The 16,986-nt window shown below is 40.3% G+C and overlaps 1 protein-coding gene across 2 annotated transcripts in view; it reads left to right on the top strand.

The window, feature by feature from the left end:
• The window catches only part of chst11 (carbohydrate (chondroitin 4) sulfotransferase 11), a 92,312-nt gene that overhangs the window by 49,820 nt on the left and 25,506 nt on the right, over positions 1–16,986 (top strand). For both annotated transcript variants that reach the window (XM_067581064.1, XM_067581063.1), the window contains exon 2: positions 14,027–14,112. In XM_067581064.1, the coding sequence (XP_067437165.1) occupies positions 14,027–14,112 (86 nt within the window). The remainder of the gene's footprint in view (positions 1–14,026; positions 14,113–16,986) is intronic.

The raw sequence follows: 16,986 nt of genomic DNA, 5'->3' as shown, positions 1-16,986 counted from the left end.
CTCCTTCTCCGTCTCACCCTCTCTCTACATCCTTAGGATTCCCCCCCGCAGCGTTTGCATCCCATGGTCTCGTGGTTTTTGCGGCGTCTGCTCTGGTGCCCCGGTCAGCCCCTCTCATGTGACTGGGTCTCTTCCACGCTTGGCCACCTTCCGACTGAATTGGCCCATGGTTGACCGCATTTCACCGCTGCTCCATTTCCACTCAGTCAGATTGTATATGTGAGTGTGTGTGTCTGCCCCAAGGGAGGGGCGGACTATAAACAGTCATCACTTGTTGACTTCCTGCCATTCATCAAAGCCTTGAGCTCCATTAAGTCCACGTGGTCTCGGTCTCCCTCCACCTACTGAAACCATTATCGCATTGCAGACGTCTGATATGATGCAGATCCCTCATAAAACTTTATTTTGTTTGCATATTTTATTTCTTCACTTCACTTATTCAATTATACTTAAACACACCTTATTTAAAGGCAATAACATATTCTGGAGTCAACAACATTTCTATTTTTAGGATTTCAATGGAGACTTTTACACTCACATGATCGTCTAAAACAAGCTGTTCCTTGTGAAGAATTTACGTTTCGAGGAAACACTGACTCAGAAAAGGTTGTGCATGAAAATTCACATTTAAAACCATTAGTTGACCTATAACTTGTATATGTTTCCACTATCTGTCTGACTCATGCTTTGCTAACAGTTTCCGTACTGACCTGCAATCAACCATGTGTGTTACTGGTAACATAAAGGAGCCCCAAACAGTTAAAGAAACATCTGTGGTCTTGGTTCCCATCTCTAGGCTACTAGGCATGAATTCCTTTCCTTTTTAGTGAGGGGAATGTTGAGTCAGGCAATGAGAGGGCAGCTATGACTCAGGGGTCCTGGGACATTGGGAATACAGCACATGTAGAAGTGGGGATATGATGTCATTGACGGGGGCAGACAGTGGTTTAAAGGGTCACCTAAGTTACAAAAAAAGCATATTTTCTCATTGAAGTCTAGTAGTATGTAGTCACACAGATAGTTTTATTTCTGTCTCTGAGGTTTCTGTCTCCAATACAATGAAGGTGAATTGAATTCAGTTTGTGATGCTAACAGGCTTAAAAAATTAGAATTCTTCCCACAGGCTGTAAAAAATTTCATTGGAACTACTATCAAAGAAACAGTACTTATGAAAACTGCTGACAGTGAGTTCTGTGGGTTATCCAGAGATTTTAAAAATGTAATGCAACACTATATTGAAGAATTGCATTGAGACAGGTATCTTAAGCCTGGAGAAGAAAAAACAACAGTACTGCATGCCTAGATATTACTAGGCGTATATTTTTTTTTGGTGGTGAAAGTTCTTTTGAGTCTTGAATCTTTTACTATCCAGATGACAGAAGCTTATAGTTAATAAAAATGTTCATACATTCATTTAGGTTGCCTTAAAGTATTACTCTGTATTCCCAGCAATAAGCTTTAGGGGCGTCATTGGTGCTTTTCTGGCTTTTTTTGCCCTTGGTTTTGCCTCTGAGGCTACATATAGGTTTCCATTACCCATTACTTATGATGGGTCAGTACTGTGTGCAGCCTGAGGAAGCCCTGCAGACACTACTCAAGTTGAAAAAAGTACTTCCACCTCCTCTGAATGTATTTTAGGTAAAAAAAAATTAAAAAAAAATAAAAAAATCCTAAACTCAAGTTTGACTTACTAGCTTTTATGGAGCTTTCAACCATATCCCATGGCCTTCTTTAGCAAATGAAAGTTTCCTCAGGTGTCATCACGTTACCATGTACAGAACTTCACTAAGGTGTGAAATATATAAGTTCTGTATATCTCTGTATTAACACATCCCTGTGAATCAGTTAACATGCAGGTCCACTTGTACATAACCTTAAACAAGTTCTCCTCTGTGGTCATTCTCCACCACTCCTGGGTCATCAGCATCCGCAAAAAAAATGAAGCTGTACCTGTTTTACATCCCCTGTTGCATTTATAATCTCCCAATATAATCATTTTATTAAATACCAAGTGATGTATTCTCCCTCATCAGGCATGAATTATTAAGCTAATTAATGGAAGAAGCCTCGAAGCTGCGAATGTTTTATTTATCATTTCTCTGAAACAACATTTATCCCAAAGATTCTAACATAATAATGACTGTATTCATTAAACATGTTTTTCAGGACCCATAAATTATCTCACTGCCTGTGTAAAATCTCCCCAAACAATGCTCAAAACCCTAGTTACATTCTATCCTGCCAGCGGAGAAGTGATGATGATCCTGATCCCATAAATAAAAAAGTAAGATGAATGATAAAACACGTCACTAATACCAAGAGAGAGCACATCACAGCAGGATACAGCTCAGGTTGCATGTTCATTATCCATACTGTAGCATACATCCAGTACATGTTACCGCAGTGTGTCTGCACAGGCATAATGCATCAGTAATGGGATCCCTCATGTTAAATGAATGAAAGCCCATGGCAGAGAGATGCAGAGATTGTCTGCGTGGAACTCAGTGACTGTATGTTGGCTCCAGCAGCCTCCTCCTGACCTGCTGGGTCTGCTGCTGTGTTATATGCTCCAGCGTGCTCTGTGACGGGTCTGATGTGTTAAAATAGGCTTGAAAAGCCCGGTCTGCTGCCTTTGTAATACGATGTAGATGTTTTATAAGCTGTCAGGTGCTATCTTTGTCTCAGCTGCTTGTGGATTCTGTCAGTGTTTCTCTTTTCCTATTATCACAAGCACTTTTGGAGTTAGAATCACTTTATTCCGCAGCTGCAAATAATGCACAGGGATTTGTCACTGACATTGGTGCAGGAACATTATTGTAAAAACGCCCACTTATATTCTTAAGCAATAACAGTTACAGGTTTTTAGGCCTTAAAAACATAAACTATCAGTATTTAAAGCAAAAACTGAAATAGTGTCAACAAATCAAGCTCAGCCTCTTGCTTCAACAAAAGTGAGAGAGTTAAGGTAACTTAGAATCTTAATCTGTGATTAATTACCAATTTCAGCAATTTAAAGAGTTCACTCCATGTTTACTTTACACCAGATTCTTTTGCATAATCAGTTATATAAAATTAATTTGTCTTTTATTATTAAGTTTTAACTTTAGCTTGTCTAGTTATCACTTTCAGCACTAAGCGAAATGATTTGATTTACTTAACTCATTAACTTAACAAATTAAGTTATTTAGAAACATTGTTAGCTTATTAGTGTACACTTCCCAGCATGCATTGCATTAAGATTAAAATACGGAAATCCTTCTCTTTCCATCTTAAGAAAAGTGACATCATGGTGGCCATGTCTTAGAGGAGTCACATGGTCATCTCTCTTTGATCAAAATTCAAACAATGCAAACCATGATGAAGATAGGTATTATATGCAATTCAGACACTTTCTGCATCCATATTGTGTATGGTACAAGAATAATGATATGAAACATTGCTCCTGGGCTGATTCTGACCTCTAACAATACAGCAAAAGTTGTACTGATTAGAAACTGATACTCAAGAGGCATCAAACTTGATATGGTAAATAAAAAAAGAAGGAAACCAGGCTCATTAATAAACTTGAAATTCCAAGTGGGTACAGCACACAGATTTGAGCTACTTTAACTTAGAGTAAATTAGCAGAAGCAAAAAGTTGGATGAACTTAACGCCTAAAGTTACAGCTGTAGTCCTGTTTGCTAGTTTTAAGGTCAGATGGTGTTTTGTAGTGGTATTCTTGATCGTGGAAATAGCAGTCGACAAACTTCGAGGTTCATTTGGTAGCTGTTCTGGAGCTTTCGGGCAAATCTACATGCTCTTTATCAGCAGATGCTGTTTGATCTGCTGTAATAGGTTTATAGATTTTCAAATTTATGAGCATTTTTAAATCTTTTCGTTCATGTTGGCTTACAAATTGAGGTTTAAACTTAATTTTTGACCACAACATATATTTAGAGCTTTTGATCACACTCAGTCTTCATCAAGCCTCAGAGCAGCTACTAAATGGACTACGAGCTGAGATCCTTCTGTCAACCGCTATTTCAAAGATCAAGAATGAGCATTCAAGTCTCAGTTTTTACACTAACAAGGATGAGAAGAACATATATAATTCCATAACAATTGGATTTCTGCTGATAAAGATCATGCATTACGATCAAAAGCTCCAGAACAGTTACTAAATGGACTTTGAAGACAGTTTTGTCAACCGATATTTTGCTTGCACATAAAAGCAAACATTTTAGAAGGATGATGATATGATGACCTTCATGATATGTTATATAATTTTTAAAAAAAGTGCAACATTTTCTTACAAATATTCCTGTCTACTCAGTGCAAAACTTATCATGTTGTCAAACTGTGGTGCATTGATTGGCACTTCTCGCCTCCTGCTGCTCGGCTGTCAATCAAAAGCTTGTCGGATTATAATGATACAGAATGATGATAAAGCTGAGTGGAAAAGAAGTTAAGAGCAATATCTGATCGTCACTCTCTTCCTGACTCTGTCTCTGAGCCTGAGGTGAGGACTGCCGAAGCCGTAATTGCTTGTGTATTATCGCCATGTTACTAATCATCAGTAAGGGGATTAGACTGAGCACTCTAACCAGGAAGAGACACACGCAGCCAATCATCACTGGGGAGCTGATTGGTTTTACACACACACACACACACATTGAGAAAATCACTTCCCTGAGTTCTTATTGAGCTTTGTTTAATGAAGTTGTGCCAACATTGCTAATCACCTGTATCTCTACTTCTCTGCTCTGCATGCATTGTTCATTTAAATCCCAATTAGGCTGCAGCACTTCAGCTTCCTGTAGGATAATAACAACCCTCACTCACACACACACACACACACACAAACACACACACACAAACTATAAAGAAGTAGAGTATGTCAGTGTTTAGACGCAATCAACCCTGTGTGTGTGTGTGTGTTGGCTGATGTGTGTGCAGCTCAGGGTGAAGTGGATCTCCGCCCTCTCCCACTGTGTAGGTAAGATTAGCGACAAATTAATCCTCCTCCAGCGGCTCATAATCCTTTGCTGATAGATGGCGGCAGATGTTGTGCGTGATTGCAGGCCTGTACTGAGCATGTGCAGGATCGGACCTGCTGTTTACAGGGCGCCTTGTGTGTAATCAAACACTGAGAAAATATAGTGAAGTGTCTTTACTGCAGTGCCAGTTTTGCATTAGGTTACTTTTAGACCTGACTACTGAGTTGAATCAGCAACCGACAGTCTCAGCTGAAAACACACATCATGAGGTTTACCAAATTGGTGTTTACTGCACTTTAAGATTTATTTTGTCCAATCGCTGTTTTTCTATCGCCTCATAATACGTGTCAAGTAAGGTCAGAGCCCTCTATCATACTGCTAAAAGTGGAAGTGTTGAATTAAAGATGAAATTAAAAATTCTTCACCTTTACCCCTACTCCAAACCTTAAAGCATTCATTCACTTTTTTGGCCACTTAAGGGCAAAGTAAACACAACATGTACGCCTTATGAAAGTTGATATGGCTAACATGTTAGCAAACAGCTACCTATCTACATATCCAGCAGATACATTAGCATTCATCTGGAGTTGTGTTGTCCATCTGACAAATTGAAATCCTATATTCTCTCTCTTTTAGCTTAGCTGCTAAACGCTCCACTGTGTTCACTTAGCTACATGTTAGCAAACAGTTGCCAATTTACACATCCAGCAGACATAAAGCAGCATTAGCATTCATTTGGAGTCGTGTTTGGGTCCACTGGACAAATAAGGCTTATATTAACATTCCTTTTAGCTCTCTTGTTGCTCTCTACCAACTCTTGAGGGAAATGTCTGGCTCTGGTTCGCTAGTTAGTAGCCAACTTTATCTGTCTGCTGTTTGGGGCTGGGCAGGTAGCGTACAGTGGGTTTATTGGAGCTTTTTCACTGAAAACAGCTGCCAGCTGCTGATACTGATACAGTAAACTAAAAACAGTAAAGTTGCGGACTGAAAACCAAAATAATGAGCTGACAAATACTAACAGTCCGTAGAGCTGAGGGGAACTACCGCTCTGTCCTCAACAAGCAACCATTCGTGGTACACATAGTAATAAGAGTCTATGTTAATATAAATGACACACATATTAGTGTATCTTTAGGAATAAAACCTACTGATCTTGTTTCATTTTACTTAAAAATACTATCTAGGGGCACTCTGGAGGTCTCTTACATTAGTTAAGAGTAGCTAGCCTGTTTGGGTCCTTCATGTCTGCAATACAGACACAGCAATGAGCACACACCTTCTGAGAGATGTTTTGTAGTATTGACCAAGCTGAACATTCACACTCAATTCAATTCACATAGAGTGGGGTTTTATAGTCTTATAGCTAACCAGTTGCAGCAGCAGCTCTCTTGTGATTTTATACAACTTCTTCTTTATATACCACTTCTTTGCAAGTTGGAATTGATTTTGTTTGCAATCTCTTTCAATGAAACTTTTAATACTAGATTCCTCATATTATACATTTCCTCCCTGCTCCAGTTTGATTTCCTTTTGCTTCTGTTTCAGCCAACTTCCTATCATTTAATCTCTGTTTATATGCCAGGCCTACTTACTGGTACTTCTATATGTTAATTGCTACAGAAGAAATAAAAGATTTCACACACAGACATAACTTAGAATAGGTTTTTGCATGAACAGCAGGTAGATGAAGGGTAAATCATTGTATCTGTGATTGTATTTGTGATTAACATGTGACGTCCTCCTACATGCGTATGCTGCCAGTTGCTTGATAGATGTGCTTTATTTTTCACTTTTACTGCAGAACTGTTTTGGCTCTTGCTCAGAAATAAAAATGGTCCCAGGTCAACGGGCAGAATGGTCACAAGACAGATAATAAAAAGCAAAGGTGGATGATGAACATGACGCACAATTTATTCTGAGTTGTCTGATGTTTGCCAGCTCATGGCACTCTTGATTTATGACGTCCTAGAATCTTGTTGCCGGGCAGCAGCAGCAGCTTTGGATGATGCTGGTGTTGGGATGTCACTGTTTTGTCCTTTTTCCTTTCACAGCCAAGAAAGACATTTCGTTCCACGTTTTAAGTGAATTGTGAAATCCATTCGTTGCTGACCTTCCCGGGCACAACGCTGCTTAATTTAGAGGAGTTGTGCTTCTGGAAGCAGCGTGAGGGCATTAAGTTTTACTAGGAGACGTTGTAAGTGTTCCCTCTGGTTCTCAGTGGATGACTGAGAGGCCTGCGTGTTGTATTGAGCTTGGAATTTCTCAACTTCTCTCCACCTGCTTTTAAAAGGATTTATAAATTTGAAATGGAAGCGTTTCAGAGCATTTTCGGCAGCAGGGGGACGATGACAGGGAGGTGATGGAGAGGCAGAAGCAGAGGTGGAGTCAGCGTGACAGTAGTCCCGCTAAGGCTGATGGAAGCCGAGTATGAAAGCTGAATGGTGTGTGTGCTGTGCTCTGTGGTGTGCATGGATGTTTGTGCAGTGTACAGAGCATCTATTACCTTCAAGGTACACAGTGGGCTGCTGGTGTTTGGGCTGGCATGGGCAGAGCATTAGAGCCAGAGAAGGAGGAGGAGGAGGAGGAGGAGGAGGAGGAGGGAGAGTGAAGAGTGAGGCAGAGGGAGAAGATGGTAAATGGAGTTATGTTTCAATAGCTGAGTGCTTCTGTGCAAATGTTGCCAATTTAGGAAGGCTGTAATGAAATGTTGAGTGTTAATGAAGCCTCTCTTATAATTATTGCATCATTTTTTTCACTCACTTAGTCATAATTGCTTATTGTCTGTGATAAAAAATTTAAGAAATGTGATAAACCTGACCATGTCAAAATATCTGCAAATGTTCACATTCATTTATGGATGCAGAATGTGACATAATAACAAAATCAAAAATTACTATGTGTTTTTATCATTGAAGACAAACTGAACAACAATGTCAAAGAAGGACAAATATACTTTTAGTTGCCTTAAATGTAAGTTGTCTTGTCCATCACGAGGTTACCTGTTCCCTTATGTAACGTAATGAAAAGATAACAAAACCAACAACAATGAAAGATTTAAATGTATCTGTCACGGTGTGATAAACCAACACTGACAGAGTTCCTGTATTATTAAATGTATATTTTAGTTAACTGTCAGATATTCTTCAAGATTTTAGAAACAACTTGACAATAAAATCAAAACCTGCTATGACTAACATTAGACTAGTTAGACCAGTAATCATGGAATTGTTCAAATTCATCTGATGAAGATTATGTTATATGATCGAAAGCTCTAGAACAGCGACTAAATGTGAACTTGAACATGACAACTAAAGGACATCATATGACTTTATCAAAAGCTGAAAATGAGTGGGAAGTGACAGCTTTGCGTTTGCTCTGGTCGTACCATCAAACTGTACAGAAGTCAATGGGATAAGCTTCAACTCCTCTCTTGAGAATCAGCTTGTTTGTCCCTCCTCAGCTCTTGGCTTCTTCTCTCTGCAGAGATTTGGGATTTTGTGGCACCAGAAGCTTTTTTTGGAAGTGAAAGGGCATTGCTGCTCAATTTCTCTATTCATGTTTCTCTTCCTCTGCTAGCAGTAGCATCAAAAATGTACATTTTCATCAGAATAAAGCAGAGTGTAGGGGTAACGTTAAATTTGACAGTGTATGAGAACAGAGCACTGGCCTCATATTTATTGTTATACCTGAGGTTATTAGTACATCATCAGTGTGTATGTTGTGTGTGTGTGTGTGCGTATACTTTGCAGTAGCGTAAAGTCAATACCTGTCAGCACTGAGGAAATGAAAAGGTTCTACTTTCCCATGACCTTACCTGTTTCCAGACCTGAGGAATCCAGCCAGCAGGTGCAGGTGAGAGAATGGTGAAGGGTAGTGGTTTCCATGGTTACGGCTCAATTCCCACCAACCAATGAGCCAGGTGTTGGCGGGGGACTTTGTGATGACCTTATGTTCCCGTTGACTTGGTGGGCGTTCACTGGTTACACACTCAGCTTTGTCTCATAGGTCCCACTGGTTTCAGTATGTGTGCATGTGTGCATGTGTGCGTGGGATGAACAGTTAGTTGAAGGCACACCAGACAGACCACAGGCAGGATTACTGGCAGATTAAACAGTTCAGCCTGTGTCTATGTGTATGATGTGTGTGTGTGTGTGTGTGTTTGTGTACATACCTGGGGGCATCAGAGCAGACCAGAGAGCAGTGATAAGGCTTGTGTGGATGGATTTAAATGACTTGTATGTCAGTGTGTGTATATGTGTGTGTGTGTGTGTGTGTGTGTGTGTGTGTGTGTGTGTGTGGGAAGTTATGCACCATGTGAGGACAAAGGGATTTAGACTGATGAGCTTTTCTGTCTTCTCTGCCTCCAGGGGTGGTCACATCAGCATAAACCTACATAGGAATTAGTTTAACTGTGAAATTGATTGAAAACACCATGAAAGATGAGTAAAATTGTTGCTTCCAATTGATTTTTCTCAAATTAGTTGAACTTTAACATGCACTCCTCCACAAACAGGCAAACAGATGTTTGGGATAAGGGTTGTATTTTTTATTGTTATTGAAATAACTCTGCCAAAAAGGCTTGCTGTGGCTGAAAAGCTGAGATTCATAAAGTGAGTTTCTCATGCTCCCTGCTGATATGTGTCAGAGCTGTGTACTTGAATGTTTCAGACAGAATCCTTGTCAAAAAAAAAAAAAATTTAATTAGCATTCTGAGTCATATGCTTGGAGCACTCCTTCACACTAAAAGCTCTTCAGTCTCTGGTATCAAACACTGCACTTTAACACTGTGGTACAAAACAAATATGAATCTATATTAACATTTATCCATGAACATTAATAAGTGTGTCATGTATGCATTCGCTTCCGAGTGTGTGTTGTTGTTGTATGCTTGTAAATATGTGTGTATAAGTGCGTATGGATTTTTTAAGTGGAACTCCTCTGACATTTTGACAACAGTTAAGTCAGCTGGCCCGCCTGCCTGCACATAGGGGTGGTTGCACACATGCCCCTTGAATCAGGTTGTGATTTGCTAGGATGTGGTGACAGATGGGTTGAAATTGTAGGTAGTGTGTGGATTGTGTGTTTAGACTGTTTTTCTTATACTATCTGGCAACTTGGATAACGTCAGACAGACATACAAAACTTACGGGTCCGCGTACTGTATGACGATTATTCATAATAAAGTGTAACAGCTATGCAAATTATGATAATTTCCTGTGAGAAACAACAAAACGGGAGGGCGCTGGGAGATGGCCTTGAAATACAGGAGAAACCCAGTCAGGGTTGGCAGGTCTGCATGTCACGCTTCACAAGAATCACATAGCAAACAGAGATTAGATTTCTAAAATTGGCTAGAATAATATACAGGATATATAGTATATTAACTGCAGACTTCATCGCTTATTAGATTTTGGTACAGATGCTCTGTAGCCATTTTCAGCGAGGTAATGCACCGGACAGAGTCGTATGCTTGCAGCACTCCTTCACACTACAGATTAAACCCGAATAGAGTTACCCCTGACTAATTTTAGAAGTGGGCCATATTTCTGTTGGATCAGTTGACATTCAGTTCATAGGGGGGTCCCAACGACTATTTAACTAAACAATCTAAACAATCACCAATCAAGCATAGAAGTCATACATTGTGGATGTGCAGGAAGCCTGATTAAAGCAGTGTGAATTAACATTAAGTACAAGACTAATAAATAAGTGCAGTATCTGCCCAACTGAAGTAATCATGAGTTCAACTGGGGTATTTGAGAATTAAAGAGCTAGTAGCAAGTAGAGAAAGATAGACATTAGTCAGAGGGATTTTTCACGACCTAGCAACCCAAAAGTTATCCTTATTAATGGCTGATTACTGATGCAAAACTCAACTGGAAAGACAATAGTTTAGAAAGCCCTCAATTACAAATAACACCATGGTCTCTCTCACCACACAGAAAAACACTGTTTTTCAATGCAGAGACTAACTCGACCGTCCCTTGAGGGAAGGACAGATGACTGGAAGTATTGAATGTGCTGGTGTTCACACTCAGCACAGACAAGCCTTCAACCTGATTTATTTTGGCATCCGTCGTCATTAGCGGCCGGCTCACTGGTGCTAGCAGATAAATATCACCACAGCTCTGTGACCCATCAGTGCCACGCGGCGCAATCACACACACTCTCACACCAGGACTGAATCCTCATTACCCTGAGCTCCGCCTCGAGCCTGTGTCCACAGCAATCAGTAATCACCACTGCTCTGCTGATTCAGCCTGCTGGGAGTGGATGTTGGTTGTTGTGCGTTGGTTATGGGCTTTACAGCATGAGCGAGCCCAAAAAGCAAATATTCCATGATTGCATTATTGCTCAGAGAGCTCTCGTCTTCCAAGAAAGAAGTAATTGCCTGGTTATATCGTCCACAGTAGGACAGAGTGCTGGACTGCATTATTGAAGAGAAGCTTAAGCAACAAGGTTATCAATCACTCTCTATGTGTGTGTGTGTGCATGATTAATCACGCGTGTACAGGAGTGTGTTTGTGTGTCAAGGGTGTAAAGGCATCCCTCGCCTTTTTATCCTCCCCTCGGTGTTTGAAGGTCACGGCTGTCTGTTGGGGCTTGTTACACTAACAAGCGCTCAGCTCACTCCCCAGGGCTCCGTCAATGGATCTGGTTTGGGCCAATAGAGGGATTACAGTTCACATACAGAGATACTGGGTATATCTGTGGTCAATGCCAACCTCAGCACATTCCATTGTTCAATTTTTAACCAGGACCTTAAAAAATCAGCAGCCTGCTGCGAGTTGTGAATCCTCTTCTTTGATATGATGTTCTTCAGGCATGTGAGATGAGAGTAAATGAAGATCAACCCTAATTGATTTTTGAAGGGAGATTCGGCCACTGCAGCAGCAAAAAATAGGATGTTATAGATGAAAATACTGACAGTCACAGATAACATCATCATTATTGCTGATACTGAGTGTGTACTGGCTAGAGAGCAGAGACAGATTTACATGTTTGTAGTCAACAGATTTGTAAATTTACGGTTCAGTGCACAAGCAGGTGTGTGGATTGAACAAATGTGGTTTTTGACATTTATCAGCTTTACACAGCAGATGTGCAATTTGGAATCCAGTCCTACTCTCTAAATGTACATTTTTTACTAGAAGCAAACATATTATACAGATATACAGAATTATATCCACATGTACATATTTGCATAATTAGCTCCTGAATCTATGACATTATTTGATCACATTATTTCTGTCACAGATGGCAGTGTTGATCAGTCAGTCCCCAACTTGGGTCCAGACAGAAATATCTCAACAAAAGTTAAAGGGATTTCCATGAAATTTGGTACAGATATCCATGGTCCCCATAGGATGAATCCTAATAAATTTGATGATTCCCTGACTTTTCATCTAGCATCAAGTTTCTGTTTGTCTAGTGAAATATGTCAACATCTACTGGATGGATTGGCAAAAAAATGCATCAGAGGTTTTGAGTGAAATGTATCAACAACTATTGGATATTTCCATAAAATTTGGTACACACATCCATGTTCCCCATAAAATGAATTGTAATGACTTTGATGGTCCCCAGCAATTTCATTTTGCGTCTTCATCTGGCCAAAATGTCATTTTGTTCAGTACTTGAAAAATAATGAAAATTGTCCATCACAGATTCCCAGAGGCCAAGAGGCCAAATTGGTTGGACCAGTTGTGGTCCAATTGTGTTTTGTTGGTCTGACCAACAGCCCACAGCCCAAAGATATTCTGTTTGCAATTATGTAAAACAGAGACAAAGCAGCACATCTTCATGTTTGAGAAATGCCAAAAGTTGGCTTTTTGCTTGATGACTTTAAAGATTTATTGATTGTCAAAATTACTGTCAATTATTATCTGTTCAGTGACTACTCAATTTATCAAATAATTGATTCAACACTACTCACAAGGATCAAGTTACTAATGGAAGTGCATCATGTATCAATAAGTATAAATTTGTTGCTCATATAGTTATATAACTACAATTCTTTGTGACGTGAATCACCAATATGCAATGAAACTTGATTAGTGACGTTTACTAATGGAGATACTGTATGGAAACGTACCTAGAGGTGTAAATGTGCATCATTTGTTATTCTCATCATCAGGTTTCCTGATGGATGCAGCACATGTTCATCCATGAACATGAGGCAGATGACGTGTGGAATAAATTGCCATTAAATCCTTGGCCTTCCAGTTAGTGGTTCATTTTCTTTCCTGTCGATCCTGTACCGTCTTTCAGCACTTTTCCATCCAGAGTAATTGGAGAGAGTGTGTTGGCGGGGGCGGAGTGTTGCACTGCCTGCTCCCACTGAGCCGCTGCCAGCAGCTACTGCTCTGTATCGAGTTGTGTAAAGAGCTGAGATCTAGCCAAACAAACGCTAAACTGTGGCTTCGCCCTTGGCATATAGTCACTGCTCTCATTATTTATCCCTGTAGCTTTCTGCCTCCTACATGCAACATTTGGTCGCTTAAAGCGATGGCTCCCGAAGTGGCGTCCTTGAGGATGGGTCCAGGGGGTCCAGAGCAAAACAAAGTGTAGTTAGATTTCACTCTGGTATCAATCACGGGAATTCAGCCCAGTGAAGGAATGACTCCTCTGATCATAAGTTTCCTTCTCTCCACCATTTCAAAAAGACGGAAAAAAAAATCTCAAGGAACAAACCCTTATCAAATTGAGTTTTACGCAGCTTTATGAAATCTCTTCTATAGGATAAAGATACTGAAATCTACCAAGAAGAAAGGGGACATAGGCAAAAGCCAAATGAAATCAGTGTCTGCTACGGTGGATACCTTTAGTATCTTTGTCCATGTGTCACTACAATATGCATGTGCAAAAAAACAACTCTTAAACAGTTTGTACTAAGAGGTGTTTATTGGATGTAGAAAGCAAGATTCAATATTCTTGAGCATGAGAGTCAATGTTACTGACTGAGAAGGGTCTACTAGTTTGTCTTCCATGTTACTCTGTTGGCTTGCAAGTCCTCAGTTCTTATTGGTGTCTCCTCTATGTTTTGCAGTCATGCGGAGGAACCCCTTTGTGGTGGATGGCTGCTGTAGGAAAGGGTCCCGCAACGCCCTGCAGGAGCTCTACAACCCCACACAGGTAGGAGGGTAACATGCTTACATAACTGCTCTCCCTTTTTGTATCTCTCTTGTCTGTCTTTTTACCCTCATCTATTCCTATTTGTGCTCTCCTCCTCACCCAGCAGTAAGAGGTTAGGGACCCAACAAGGTCCTCTGAGGTGATGACCCTGCATGTGTGCAAGCCAGTTTTTAGCCTCTCTATTCCTAAATGTGGATTGTTGCTTAGCCTCTACATGTACTATGTGACACCTGCATCAGTGCCTGAATGTGAACATAGAAGTGACAGCAATCTGACTGATCCCCCCCCCTTCCACACTGACTGTCCCATGAAAACTCCAGGGGACAGCATTAGCATAATGTCTTCCGTCCGGTAGTCAGGGAACGTTACAGGCCTGAGGCGATAAAGCCATCTTCAGTCTTTCAGGAATAAGAACAGACAACGGGGGACAAAAAAGAATAGAGGTTTTGCTGAAGTCTTACCTCTCTCAAGGACAGAAAGGAAAGAACAGTGGACTAAAATAAAGTGTTTAGCATCAGCAGGTAGCATTCTTCACTTGTCTCAATGAATAGCAGAACTATTATTGTGCTGTCAGTGTCTGTTCCAGCCAGTGAAGCCTCACTTCATTTAACATTCGAATTTCACTGTTTAAATTTAAAGAGCTTCATGAATAGCAACCATCTGGCAACATGACACCTGCTTTAACTACATGATTGTCAGCATGAAATTAAAGCATATTATGGGCTGCAGATTTAATAGGCTTTCTGCTTTATTGGGCAGTTTACAGTAAGGAGACAGAGCTAGCAGGACTCTTTTTGTTAATGGTTACTATTAAAGCAGCACAAAACAAGATTATGATGTAAATAGACAACCATATTAACAACTTTACAAATCACAAAGTGTGAAAAAAGTGTAGTGTTGATGGGACACTTCAGATGATTAAATTCTTAATTAGATGATTAGATGATCTTCAGAGATGATACTGGCAGTTTTGCACAATTTAACCCTTTCAATGCAATTCTTGTATATTTTATTTTAGTGCTGGTGACCACTTTCCAAAGCATACCATACGTTTTCAGAATGATTTCCCACCTTCCAGGCAGCCATTAGATTTAAGGGTAAAACAAACCACTGGCAGTTTATATTTGGCAGCTAAGTAGTATTGCATTTATAAGCTACACTATAAGGAAATCAAATTTGGAAGACAAAGAGCTAACAGGTTTTAAAAAGGGTAATGCTAAAAAAGTGATAATTTGCATGCTGTCAGCCCAAAAAGTCCAAGTGCAAAGTGAGTGCACTGTCAGTGATCCTGTCTATTAATAATTGCACAGGAATACTGTGTGTGCACAGTTATAATAAGTAGGGTAGGTTGAACCAGGATGTCTGGTTTTAAGCTAGTGTGGAAGTTAAAATGAACAGTTTGGATTGAAATGCTTTCTCCCCAAACAATTGTAGCTAACGTGGGAGTTTGTCTATAGGCGGTATGACTGTCTGATTGCTTGTGTTTGTGGTCCCATTGGAGCTGTTTTCGTGATGTTGCTGCACTTACTTTGGTGAGTTCAATGTCATCAAAATTTATAGAACCCATGCATGGTCAGAGCTGTGAATATAAAACCCAAGTTGTAACAGTTTTCCATTAAAAATGATGCTCTTCGGGATAAACCTCTAGAGTGTCCTTCAATGCCTCAATGAGGAGCGTTTTCAAAACAGTCCCTGCTTGCAATGATAATGTAATTCTAACAAAAAGCAAAGCAGACTTAATGTTCACTGTGATTGATTACCAATCTCTAGCAAGTGAACTGAAACCAATGGATGCCTTGAAGGTCGGAAATCAATTCAACAACTTAACTCTCTAAAAATGGCTGGCAATGATGTAAAGTATACACAATTTGTAGTTTATAGGCTAAATCATGCAAAACCCCTTTTCCCTAAATGGATCTAGAGCATTTGGGAGGGAGGCCAGCGTATATATTTTTTGAGCAGCTGAAACTCAATCCCTTCTGCAGGTATGGTTGTTGTGTTTGAGCACAGTCTATCAGTGGTGTGGTGCAGGAGCTGAAAAGAAGAGTGATACGGGGGGACACTGCTGGAGGTGATGCTATCACAGTGATGGATTAGATAGTTTCAGCTCCTCTTCTGTTCTCTCATCACTGTCCCCCTCACTATCTATCACTTACTGTCTGCCTGCCTCTTTCTTCTGCAACTAACCCTAGCCTGTCTCTTTCCTCCCACTTCCAGCTGTCCTTTATTCCCTCTGTTCTACCTCTTTTGTCCTTCGCTGTCTCTCAGCACCCTGTCTCAAGCTTGCGCTTTCCCTCTTTCTCGCATTCTCTTTATTGGTTTCTCTTCCTCTGTCGGCCATTTATCATCATGCACCTTTTAAAAGTATACGGGGGGCTTTAAATGGTTTTCTGGACAGCTAAGATTAGACCAGGTGAACGTGGACTCCCTGTAGGTTCATTTTCCGTGGAGGATTTTTCCACACGTTCTCACTCATGTGAAGTCCCATTGATATATTTCTGTGTGCACAGGGGGGTGTTGCTGCAGCCAGAGCAAACTTTAGCAGGGTGTTTGGGGTCAGTGGTCAAGAGTGAGTTGTTCCTGTGTGTGTGTGTGTGTGTGTGTGTGTGTGTGTGTGTTCCTGTACCTCTGTCCTTGTGAGAAGCAGGCTGAATTGTAGGCCTGTAGAGTGAGGACATTTTTGCCATTTTGCCACTTTTGACATTTTTTTAGGACTAAGGGAAATCTAATGGTACAAGTTAAAAGAATGAACAGAATATCAGGGAAAATGGCCCGTCAACATAGTTGTAAAATGATGAGAACATACAACAGATACCATCCATACAGTAGATATAATTAGCGTGGGCCTGCAATAGCGTTGGTGCTTTGAAGAAA

Source organism: Thunnus thynnus, chromosome 23 (assembly GCF_963924715.1).
Source record: "Thunnus thynnus chromosome 23, fThuThy2.1, whole genome shotgun sequence".
NCBI classification, from domain to species: Eukaryota; Metazoa; Chordata; class Actinopteri; order Scombriformes; family Scombridae; genus Thunnus; species Thunnus thynnus.
The sequence above is the reverse complement of the archived record's forward strand: the minus strand, read 5'-3'. Positions and strand labels throughout refer to the sequence as shown.